This window comes from Ceratotherium simum, chromosome 14, assembly GCF_057802395.1.
Source record: "Ceratotherium simum simum isolate JZ-2026a chromosome 14, ASM5780239v1, whole genome shotgun sequence".
NCBI classification, from domain to species: Eukaryota; Metazoa; Chordata; class Mammalia; order Perissodactyla; family Rhinocerotidae; genus Ceratotherium; species Ceratotherium simum.
This window is the reverse complement of record NC_141913.1, coordinates 41,382,479-41,395,609: the sequence shown is the minus strand read 5'-3', so window position 1 is coordinate 41,395,609 and position 13,131 is coordinate 41,382,479. Positions and strand designations below refer to the sequence as shown.

At 34.5% G+C, this 13,131-nt stretch overlaps 1 protein-coding gene across 1 annotated transcript in view; it reads right to left on the bottom strand.

Moving 5' to 3' along the window:
- Positions 1 to 13,131, bottom strand: part of DCC (DCC netrin 1 receptor) — a 1,105,377-nt gene that overhangs the window by 598,129 nt on the left and 494,117 nt on the right. Inside the window, exon 3 of the mRNA XM_087439250.1 lies at positions 12,367 to 12,651. Within this exon, the coding sequence (XP_087295376.1) occupies positions 12,367 to 12,651 (285 nt within the window). The remainder of the gene's footprint in view (positions 1 to 12,366; positions 12,652 to 13,131) is intronic.

Sequence of the window (13,131 nt, the reverse complement as noted above, 5' to 3'; positions counted from 1 at the left end):
CCACTCCAGCAATTTAAAATACCAAGTAAACTTTTTTTTTTTTTAATTGGACTTTTACCTTCATTTTTGTACTATTTGGGTGATTTGGGCTATTTACAGAGACGTTATTAAACTTGATATTTGCCTTATTTTCATCCTTTAAAATGTGAACTTTTTTTTTAGAGAAGTGTCAAGAAAGTATGTTTATATTTCGATGAAGATGCAATTGCCAAGGTTATCTTTGTGTAATAAAATTATGGGTGGTTTTTATTTTCATCTTTGGATTTTTCTGAATTTTCTAAAGGTTTTTATAAGGACATACATTATTTTTAGAGTAAAGAGTGATTTTAAACTCTACTGTTGCAAAGTGGATGGAAATTATACAAGGAACAAAGAAATTTAAAAAGTTCATGATTAAAACACAGGGAAAATATTTAAGAGCGAATGAAAGTTTTCCATCAAGGCTCCATAACAGCATAAATGAAAAAGCCCTGGGAGGACTGAACTTGAAATTCTGGGTCATGACTTTTGTTGACTAAATTGATTATAATGGAACTATGATGGAATTAGAAATTATTCGTAAAAATCATTTTTGTTCTCACTATATGGGCACTGACTATTCAGACCCTAATGGAATTATTCAGCTAATAGAATATGACAATTTTTTCCAGTGAATTAATGAACCTGATTTAATCACAGAAAATGGCATCAGAATACCAGTTTGCAATGTTCTATTTCATAAATTGGGTGATAGGTACACAACTGGTCATTTTATTTTTATTCTTTAAACTGTAGATACATTTCATATACTTTTATGTACGTGTAATATATTTTAAAACAAAAATGGGAGGAAGATGCAAGAGTGGATTCCAGAAAACATATTTGGCAATAGCTTTAAAATCAAACAAGCAAAAATTGATTTTTTTTCCCTAACGTCAAATTTTTACATTAAAAACTACAAAAACAGACCTTTTTAATATGATACTTATGGAAATGAATGCACAAAATTATGCAATCATTTTTTTCTAAATTGATTACAAGAGGCATGATTTGCTTGGACTAAAACTCAGGTTAGTTTTTCCTGTGGGGGGAAAATGTTAGCCTGACTCTATGAGCTGATCTCATTGTCATCCTGGTGGCAGTGCAGCTAATCCTCCTCAGAGAGCAAGAGGGTAATATGTAAATAAAGGGAAAACAGTCAGTACAGTGTTCCTGATCTCTGATGTACACAGATTGCATTAAATTGTAGAAATACCTTACGGCAAAATGCTGCCTTTGCTTATGCCTCTCTTTCTTTTTAACTTTTTTAATGGAAAATTTGGCCTACTTCAGCTTAATCTGTTATCCAAGTTGGAGAGAACTGATCTACAATCATTAGGAAAATGAATAATGATGTAAGCAGTGGATCTCAGACTGTTTGGTCTCAGGAACTATTTGTACTCTGAAAAATTATTGATAATCAAAACTGAGAGGTTTTTAAAATTATTTATTTATTTATTAAATATTTATTCATATCTCACTAAAAATAATATTTTTTAAAAAATACTGTATTTTCCAAAAGAAAAATATTAGTGAGAAGAGTGGTAGTACTTTATATTTTTGTAAATTTGTGTGTGTGTGTGTGTGTGTGTGTGTGTGTGTGTGAGGAAGATCAGCCCTGAGCTAACATCTGTTGCCAATCCTTTTTTTGCTGAGGAAGATTGGCCCTGGGCTTACATCCATGCCCATCTTCTTCTACTTTATATGTGGGATGCCTGCCACAGCATGGCTTGATAAGCAGCGTGTAGGTCCGTGCCCAGGATCCGACCCTGTGAACCCTGGGCCCCTGAAGCAGAGTGTGCAAACTTAACCACTATGCCAGCAGGCGAGCCCCTGTAAATTGTTTAATGAGTGGTTTAACAGAAAATAACTAAATTGTTGTGTTACTTTCTGCACTCCCTTTGTCCTGATATGTTGATTTGGCTGAATTACATGAAAATAATCTGACCTCAAACAGATATGTAGTTGGAAAAGAGAGGCGTATTTTAATAGCTTTTCAAATAATTGTAGATTTTATCCTTTAACACTCACCAAAACTCAAGAAGTAGTTTCTGGAAAGTTAGTTGTTATGTGGAATCTGACACCATATCAATAAACATTTTGTGTTTTGTTATATAAAACTCCACTGGTCTGTCTTTCATTTTGAATACATCTTTTAGTCATGCATGATTTTGTCACATCAATCAATGGTCATTTGGAATAGTACACTGAATTAGACAGATCTTCCAAATGTTGACACATTTCATTATACAGTATTGAAAAATCTCATTTATTGCCAAATCACCAATCATATCAGAGAGGTCTTTTAATGTTGTGAAGCTGTCAAGCTCCCTGTGGCACATACAAGTTTTCCAAATTTCTAATTTTAACTTAAAAGGTTGAATTTCATCCTTGGCAGCAAATACTAGTTTCCTAGAACTGACTGGTTCACTTCATTCATTTTTGAGAAAATGTCTAACTAGTACCCAAATCTGAATAGCTACAGTTTTTCTGTTGATTGTCCTTTCAAGTAAAAATGGTGTTCCATGAAAAAAAATTAGCTAATTCAGTTTGAAACTTAAATGATCACAGAATTTTTAACCTCAAAAACCATTGTATTTTTATATCTTTCATGTGTATTTCCCACTTTGACATGCATAATATTAAAAAGATATGTATTTAAGGATAAAGATTTAATAACATTAATAATTTTTACTGCTTCATCTAAGACATTCTCAGATCATCATGGTTGAAAAATACAAACAAAAGCATATTAGTATTATTGTTAAAATAAGTTTGACCTCACAGATCCCCTGAAATCATTTCAAGAAATGCTAAGGGTCCATGGACCATGCTTTAAGAACTGAGGTAGACACAGTCCCAACAGATTAGCTATTCTTCTGAGACATTCAAGAAGCTCATTTCCTTTCAACATGGGAATAGTTTTGCATCTTTCAAGTAGAAATTGATAAATTAAATACACTTCTTTATCCTCCTCCTCCTCATTATTATTTTGCATTTAGGAAGGCAGTGCAAAACTTAAACATTTCCAATCACTGTCTTTCAGCAATAGATTATTAAAAAATAAGAAGTATCTTGGATCCTCTAGTCTGACCCAGTTACCTACATTTCACATATTCAGAAATAAGAACCCAACTGTCTTCATGGCGCATGCCCTAAGAAGCATGGGGAAGGTGCACTAGTGAAAGTGGAGAGCGTATTTTCTGTTTAAAGTCATTTCAAAGAAAAAAAAAAAAAGGTCTATTAGACATTACACTGGCCACATTAACTGAGTCTGTGAGGCCAACTGGAAACTAGCTTTGACTCTCTGCATTCATAGGTTTTCCCATGTGCCTCGGGGCCACATAATTTTGACTTCCCTCATGATAGATGACCCAGTTGACTGCATAAATTAAGTTTTAGAGTGAAAGGTAACTTCCTTATAATTATTCTAGGACACTAGTGGTGACCAGAACCATTCTGGGCAAAACTAGAATGCATGCTCACCTGTGATGACAAAGACTTTCTTTTAATGGGACAATTTTCCTAAACTATTGTTTAGTAATGTCAACACTAACCTTACATAGCTGAATCTAAAGAATAACTGAAGTGTAGAGAAATTTAATTATGGACTGTTGGCACATATGTCAGCAAGAAAAGAAATACTGGCTTTCACAAGTTAATAACTGTATTCCCCGAAATAACCAGTACTTGTTTTTAATTTTTAGCTTTCTGAATGCAAAACCTTTTTTTCTCATTGTCTACTCTGGTTTTCTTCATTAAATTCCTGCCTCAATGGAATATCAAACACTTTTCCAACTGGAAATGAAAGGGCACTGCAGGCTACCGTGGGGTATTCTCTTTGATTGCTTCCTGAACATAAGAGTTACAAATTAATTTAACTTCACAGAGCTAGTTTCCTCTGTCTGCATCCTCAATTTCAAGCTAACCTACTGTTCACTTGCTGGCTCCTTAGCCACCCCCCACCTAGTTCAGTAGGTACCACGTGTCTCCAAATACAAGTAGGTAACTATAATATGTGCTCTGAGTGAAAAATTCCATGAAATTCCTTCTAACTCTGTGTTTAGAATGTCTTTTATTAAAAACCAGCCTAATCCAGACTGATCACAGGAATCAAAATTTATTTAATAAAATATGAATAACTCCATCTGACTGAAAGCCAAGGATCTCTGAACCGAGAGGGAGAAGGGAGCCATTTCTCAGGAGCTATTTTTCATCACTCTATGATTCTATTACTTTCCTTCCTCATTTATACCACTTCAGTACTAAAAATGACATTCCCTCTCTGTAAATATTCCTACATCTGTTCATATTTCCTCTTTCTCTCTCCATGTACACACACATATTGCTATTTGTAGTTAGAGTTTGGAGGAAGAAGGGGTGTGTCTATTCTTATCATTGGCATATGGCTATATCCCTTCCGTCTCACAGGCAAATTTTGAGTCTATCAGTTTCATTTTGTAGCAGATCTGAAGGAAGTGATTTTTCATTTCTAGAATTATCTTTTTTTAAATTTTACAGCTGACAGTAGAATCCCAGAAAACAAATGTTGCCATTATGATGTGTTGAAGTTAGTTTAGAGAACCTAGAAATTTTCATAATTTATATAAAGGCATAAAGAAGCATTTAAAACTTTCCAGAAATGTAACGAATTTTTTATTCTAACTCTCATTTTTGATAAAGAACCAAAAGTAATTGTATTATTTCCTATTTGGCCAATGTTGAATCAATAAACCTATGCCCATAACTCATGACTAAACATGTCTTTTTTTATGCTTCAGGAATAAATTGATGTCAAACAGGACCAGAGAAGGAAGCTCTACTAGTTCTTTCATTAATTTTTGTGACTTGTGCCCTCACAGGTTATAGGTTTGGCTTCCACACACCCTCAGGGAAAGCTTCTTGTTTGTGTGTGAGTCAGGGTAGACTACCTCACCCTTCAGTTACCCACCCAGAGCTGCTGAGCATCATATTCCTGGTAAATGCTGACCATATGTTGGCATCAATAGACTTTTGGGAAAAGATAGGCTCTCTTCTCTACAAGAAATCAGCATTCCTCCATGTGGGGGCCATCCCAAGAATATTGTTTTTGCTTTTGACCTTATGCAAAATAGCAACCTTTCGGGGAATGGTTATTAAGAGAAGATAGTATAATCAATACCTAACATCACTCAACATCAAAGATGAAAATAGAAAAACTAGTGGATTTGATCAGGGAGAGATCACTAGTGACATTAGAATGATAGACATGGCGAGAAAAACATAATAGGTCCCCCAGAATTCCAAGTACTTTCAACTTGTTGAAACTTAAAACTTTCAACTTGTTGATGTCCCCCAAAATAGCACTGGGAGATGAAGACTTATTTTTTAACAAATTCAAAAACTAAATAGATACTATTAATCCATAGCACGTTAGCTTAGGCTTACTAGCAAATTAGACTTTGTTGCATCTGAATGGAATTTCGTCAACTCCATGTGAAACACTGGTTATCACAGTTGTCTCACATTGGTTAAAAGACCTGACCTACAACAACTAATTCCAATACAACATGATTGTCCATTGTTTTCCATGCTCTACCCGGCCCTGGTTCCCAAAGACGGCAGGCTAAATTTACCATCTGGGGGGAGCAGAGGCACATAATGACATGGAACTTGGTCAGTTTGCTGCATGGTCAATTGTATACAATAAAAGATATCCTATCTTCTTTTGGTGTGTTGTGTGTGTGTGTGTGTGTGTGTGTGTGAGAGAGAGACAATATAAACCAACTTAAAACTATTGTGTTTTCTTTTATTAATCTAAAAGTAGGACAATCTCATATTTTATGAGATTGGTTTTTGAACTTTAATTGTTGGGTTTTAGCATGGCCTTATGGCTCTTAATAATTAGAGTTAGTCTGGCAAACTAGAAATCTTAAACACTGGGATAATAAAGGCAGACTTGGGAATGAATGTGGAATGAAATAATAAATGAGATCCTTGGTAGTGAGAAGATTTGGAAAGGCTGATCTAGTCTATCCTCTTCTCTTAACAATTAAGGAAACTAAGGATTTTAGAGGATTAGATGAATTGGTAATAGGTAATAAAAATCAAATACTAGAAGTCTTATTTATCTTCCAACTCCTATTTCTAAGCTTTGCCTCTTGCAATATTTTGTAATATAGCAAAAGAAATGATGTTGATGGAAAGGTAAGGTGAAAATCATGTAACAATGACTTACTAAAGTGAAAATATTTGCAGGAGAATCTGGCTTCTAATAGATGTGAAAAGGAAATGCAGAAATTAGACAGTACTATGGACAAATATCATAAAACATTTGTAATTAAATACCAGTAGATAAGTGAACACCTAGCCATGCAGAACCAAAATTGGGTAATTTATTATCAGAGAAATAATCTTGACATGAGAATCAAATTCTTTAAGATTGGAATCTCTACTATGCCAATGTTAATTATAACAGCTACCAAGGACTTAGCAACTCCAGGTGTTGTACTTGGCCTATTAAATTAAAGCCTTGTAACCACTCTGTGAAATACACGCTATACTCTTTCATTTTGCAAGATAAATAAAGTAAGACTTAGATTAAGTACCTTGCCCTAAATTGCACAACTAGTAAGTGGTGAAACCAAGATTTGTACTTAGTCTGGTGTCAGATTCTATGCTTTATCAACTTATAATAAGTTCAAATTGGGAATTTTAAATATTTATTAATTAATCAATACTAACTCAATATGACCTGAATCCATGGAAATGGATTGTGATAGTCTACATGCTGACCTCTTCATGCAATCTGGATTAAATCTGGTATAATATATAGGAAACATGGACTTCACAATGTTTAAATATAACATGGTGTTGTATTTCATTCTTTTCTAAGCACACATAAGAGAGAAGGTCAAAATACCATTTTATCCAGCTTAGATCTATGAAAGGCTAAAAGTATCCTGTCTATAGCATGGCAAAAGAAATAGTTTTCTTTAAAACTAGCCAAAACAAAGAAAGCAAACTATGGAAAAATCCTTCAATGCAGTGAAAAACACTTAAGTGTTATACAAAAAATCAGGTAGTACGTCAATCTGATTTGCTCTTCACTTTCTTGTTTCTGTTTTTCCGTGTGTATGTTTATGTCATGGCATCCATTGCTCAAAAATCTTCAATGATTCCCAACCATCAATAAAGTGAATAGAATCAAGTCTAAATTCCTGTACATGGGATTCGAGGCTCTCCAAAAGGTAGGCTCAACTTCTCATTCCAGATTTACCATGTGCCGCTATCATTCTACAAATGGTTTTCTGCTGATGATCTAGAAAAGTAATCATCTCCATAAAGATTTTCCAAATTTTCCACCTAGAATTGATTTATTCCTTGTCTGTGTTGCTTTGGAACTAGATATGTTTACCTGAATTGACCATTCCCTGCCTTATGTTGTCATATGGCTACTTGAATTATCTACTGCCTGGCTTGACAGTAAATTTAAAAACAAAGAATGTGCCTTGTTTGTTATCTCCTACAGATCATTATTACATAGAAATTTTAAAAAATAAATGGTAGCAAAATGTAATTAATTTTAAACTGTAAGTTATATTCAGTCAAACTAAAAAGTTTAATGCACCCGTAGAGTTAGTAATAATCCCTAGTGATCACCAAAATTCTGAAACTATTTGTTTTAAAACTAGAAAACATAATTTTCTCTTTAAATAATATAAATTTTGGAATGGCTTCTATTAAAATGTATTTCAATAGAAATAAATATTATGGAGAAAAATCATTTGAAACATAGTTTAGTCCAATTTATTCCATTAAAAGCCAATGCCACCCAATTAAAAAATGAGCAAAAGACCTGAACAGACATTTCTCCAAAGAAGATATACAGATGGCCAACAGACACGTGAAAAAATGTTCAAAATCATTAACTATCAGGGAAAAGAAAATCAAAACTACAATGAGACATCACCTCACGCCCTTCAGAACGGCTATAATTAACAAGACAGGAAACAACATGTGTTGGAGAGGATGTGGAGAGAAGGAAACTCTCATACACTGCTGGTGGGAGTGCAAACTGGTGCAGCCACTATGGAAAACAGTATGGAGATTCCTCAAAAAATCAAGGATAGAACTACCATATGATCCAGCTAATCCACTGCTGGGTATGTATCCAAAGAACTTGAAAACACCAATGCCTAAAGATACATGCACCCCTGTGTTCGTTGCAGTGTTATTCACAATAGGCAAGACTTGGAAGCAACCTGAGTGCCCATCAAGGGATGAACGGATAAAGAAGATGTGGTATATATACACAATGGAATACTACTCAGCCATAAGAAACGATGAAATCCAGCCATTTGTGACAACATGGATGGACATTGAGGGTATTATGCAAAGTGAAATAAGTCAGAGGGAGAAGGTCAAATACCGCATGATTTCCTTCATTAAGTAGTAGATAATAACAACAATAAACAAACACATAGAGACAGAGATTGGATTGGTGGTTACCAGAGGGGAAGGGGGGAGGGAGGAGGGCGAAAGGGATAATTCGGCACATGTGTGTGGTGATGGGTTGTAATAGTATTTGGGTGGTGAATATGATGTAATCTATGCAGAAATAGAAGTATAATGATGTACACCTGAAATTTATACAACATTATAAACCAATGTTACTGCAATAAACAAAAAATTAAAAAAAAAAAAAAAAGCCAATGCCTCTAATTATACAGTTCAGGTCTACCCAAGGCCCAAGTCATCTGTGTTTAAACAAATGAACAATAGATTGAATTACCAATTGATCAATTCAATTAGGCCATTAAGAAAACTAAACTAAGAGTTCCAGTGTATGGGCCAGTTATTTTAGTCAACCAGCGCCCAAAGCAGATTTATAATTCAGCAATTCAGTCTACTGCTTGGGACTCAGATGTGATGAGAAATGGATAAAGTGGACTTGACAATCACAGTGGCTGCTTCAATCCCTCATATATTCTCCATCACATACAACAAGACATTTTAAACCATCTCAACTCTCACTTAGTGTTTTGTTATCAATATTTTTAAAAAATCCTTTACAACAATTTAACACTAACTTGCTCTGTTAAAAATGTACGATTCCTCATAAGCAAGAATTCAATTTCTGTCTTAAAACATTAATCAACAAATTAAATCAGTTACCAATTTTCCTACCTTTGAACGAAACGAATAATTATTCATTTAATCAGGAAAATATAAAATGTTATGGGACAATCTCTTTTAAAAATTTGTAATTTATTTTGAACACAATAACACCATTATCCCACTCCCAATCTTAGTGCAAAGTGCACCTACCTGGCTTCTCTCTGAGCCTGGACTCCATCCCCTCCCTCATAAGCCACATCTGATATGTTTCCAAGACCTGTTCTTAGCATCTCCCCACCCGTCTTCATTTCTGAATCTCTTCTGATATCACTTTAGTAGCAGCTTTTGGTCAATTCTTTCCAGGATTAATGCTCCACATTCTACCTTACCTTCCTTTCTTCAGTTTATCGTAATTACCTCCAATTTGTCCCCCTCCAACACTTCTTGTGCCCTATGATCCAGTTAAGCAGAAAATGTACAGTTCCCCTGAAAAGATTTTCCCTGTCTTTTCTCAATGCTTTGCTTATGCTGCCCATTTTTCCTGGTGTACTCTTCTCTTTGCCTAGCCACTACTTGTTCTTCATGATTAGCACATTAGTATTTCTCTCTTATGTAAGGTAATACTCTGTGTTTTGTCTCTTATAACAAGCCCTCTTGCTTTATCTATTTCCCCTCCTAGACAATAGCTGTTTTAGGGCATGGTCTACCAATTTGCATTCCTAGCAACCAGCATGATTGCAGGTATATATAATTCACTCAAAAGTTTGTTGAATAAAGTATTTATTTCTTTAGTGAATAAACTGAAACTACTTGCTGAATGACAGCATTTCAAAACAACTATTTGACTCTGAAAATCTGAATTTAACATATCTTAGTTACTTGGTGATATCAGACACCTGATATATAAAAGTGGCAATTTGCAATGAATTTCACCTAAACTTGAATAAATACATTAAATTGTATATTATTTAGAAATAGCTAACTCTCTATAAACATATGCACACAAATTCATATACTCTGTCTGAATTATGATAAAAACAAGTGTTGGACAAAGTTGGAAAACTTCAAATGAGCATTTATGCTTCAAACTAAAGGAAAAAACATAACTTCATCACTCAACATGGTACTTAAAGGACCATGGAAGTATATATTTTTTTTAAAGAGTGGTAACCATTCACATACTACTTTAATACTTCTAAATCATGTTAATAAAATGATGGGTTTCCATTTAAATTGACTCTATTTTACTGGATTAAATAAGTTTTATAATAGAGAATGAGCAATATATGTATGTAATTTATTACTCCCTCAAATCAGTACCTATAGAGAGTAGAAATTGATTCAGAAAGGATTAGTATGATTTTTAAAATGAAAGAACCATTAGTGGCAACTGAGAGAAACTTCAATTGACCACTCATTCATTCATTCTCTCATTCAATTTTGTACTTGCTGTGGACCTGTGTATTTGACCTCTACACCAACTTGCAAACTTGAAGATGAATGAGACAAACATATGCTCCTTCAGTAGGTCCTTTATGTGGTCAGTGGCATATGAGACAGGCTTAATCAAGTATGACAATATCAAGTGTGTGTAACTGTGTTTATTAACTCAGCTCATAATTCCTTTTTGAAGTTTATATTTGAATTCATTGAACTTGGAGAAAAATTCTTATTAGATGGAACAATTTCAAAAAGTTTCAGTTTTTATTCAGCTAAGAAATCTCCATACACCTCCAAAGTATACCAACATATTCTTAATTTTAGCCAAATTAACAATATGAAATTTGGCTTTAAATAAATCTCCATGGATTACAATGCAAATGTGTTTTACAAGGTGAACAAATAAACGTAAAGGGTGATTTGATGATTACATCTGTGTCTTTCAAAACTCTCAATTTCAGATTTAATATTTAATTAGTCCAACTTTATCCCTTAATACCATTGGAAAACAGGCTTTTCAGTCACGTTAAGATAGTCAAACATTCTTGCCAATTTTCTATGTGGCTTACCTAGGCTTCCTATCTGATTGACTTTGATGCATTATTAAGGATATGTGAATATAAATATTTAAAATTTTCATGTATCTAATGGATGCCTAAATAAATGCATGTGTGTGTTGGGAATAAATGCTATATTTGCATCTGTCATTGCCTAGCGATGGAAGGCAACAGTGTCACTGATGGTTATTGACACATTTAAGTCAGTATCCTTGTGACTAATGGAGGCGAGAATACACAAAAGAATTGGAAGAGGTTTCAGAGATGTCCTTATTAAAGTGTCTGGAAACTTTCAATCAAATTGCCAGTGTGATTTTGAAATGGCTTAGGAATGTTACCCTCTACCTTGCTGAAGGACTTGTGATAAGTGCATACAGAATGCGGAGACAAGAGCCAACAGCAATGCTTTGATAGAGAGTCCATCACAATTAAGTGTGTGCCTTCTTTGTGACTCTCAGAAGTGAGGCTAAGTAAACCCCACAAGTGAGACTAAGTGAAAAAGTAGATATTACATAAATATAAGATAGTAGAGAAGAGATCTTAGAGAGTATCCAATCTAGCTTCCAATTATTTAGGAGAGGAAAATGAGCCCAGTCTTAAAGATTTGCTGGAGAAGAGAAAGGGAGATAAGAGATGGAGAGAAACTACTTTCCCTATAGTAATATCAATCACACTTTATTGTAATGATTTCTATGTCCATGTTCACCCAGAACTGTAATAAACTAGGCTCTGTGTCAGTCTTAGTCACTGCTATATACCTAGTACTTAGCACAATGCTTCTCAGAAATGAGTATATGAATGGATGAGTAAATGAATGTTCAATTTTAACTTGGGGAAGGTTCTTAACCTCACTAAGCCTCATCTTCATCCTTTGAAAATGAGGATAATAACAGCTACCTCTTAGAGTGTTATCAGAAGAAAATGAAACAATAATAAAAAATGCTTAGCAATGGGCTTTGCACAAAGAAGCACTCATTATGTATTAATGAATGAGCGAATGAATAAATGAATGAAGCCAAATATAAGAAAAGTATCTGTTTCTCCAGAAACTTCAACTACAAGATATGGAAAAATAAAGAAAGCTTTCGGCATATACTCATCTAAGTTAGAAAGGGAGAAAAAATAAGAAAAACAAAACCCAATAAACAACATAGAACTTAAAAACAATTACAAAATATTGCTATAAGAAAAATTCTTGTTCAAACTACTACAGAGAATATAATTCTGAGGAGAATAAAGACGACTGCCATACCTGATAAAATTCTGACTTCTGCTTCATTTCCTGTTCTCGAGCTAGCTGGATTCCGGGCTAAGCATCGATAGATTCCAACGTCCCCTGGCTGAAGTCTGCTGATCTGCAGGGCTCCAGAGGGCAAGACCACCACTCGGGAGTCACTCGGGATCGGAGTCAGGTCTTGTTGGTTTTTCTGCCAGTGTATTGTTGGCATGGGCTCCCCAAAGACTTCACACTTGAGTAGCACTGTGTCCCCCATGAAGGCCGTGACAGATTCTGTCTGGGAAAGGAACCTCAGTGGCCCTAGGGTAAAAACGAAGAAGGAAGGGTAATCTTACTGATGAAGCACAATGATCACCAATAAAAATAATCACACCTATATTCTTTATAGAAATTGTATTTTACAAAGTAGTGTCTCAAATTTCATCTCATTTGCTCTTCTCATTTTACCACATTATGTGTCTGGCACTACGGTAGTTTCGTTGGCTAAAAAAATGATAAAGATGTTGCCAAGCTTCCAATTTCTAGAAGCTTGTTGTTTTGTTATTATTGGTTAATAAAACAGCCTTATAAAATAAACAGAGCTGACAAGATCATCCTTATCTTACACCTGAGGAAATTGAGGCTCAGAGAAATGAAATTCCATACGCAAGTTCACACAGTTATTATGTGGCAATCATGCAAGTGAGACCTGGTTCTTCTGAATCCTGGTCCAATGTTCTTCCCATTACTCAAGTTTGGACAACGGACTATGAAGTTATGGGGATTCATGCAGGACTGGCC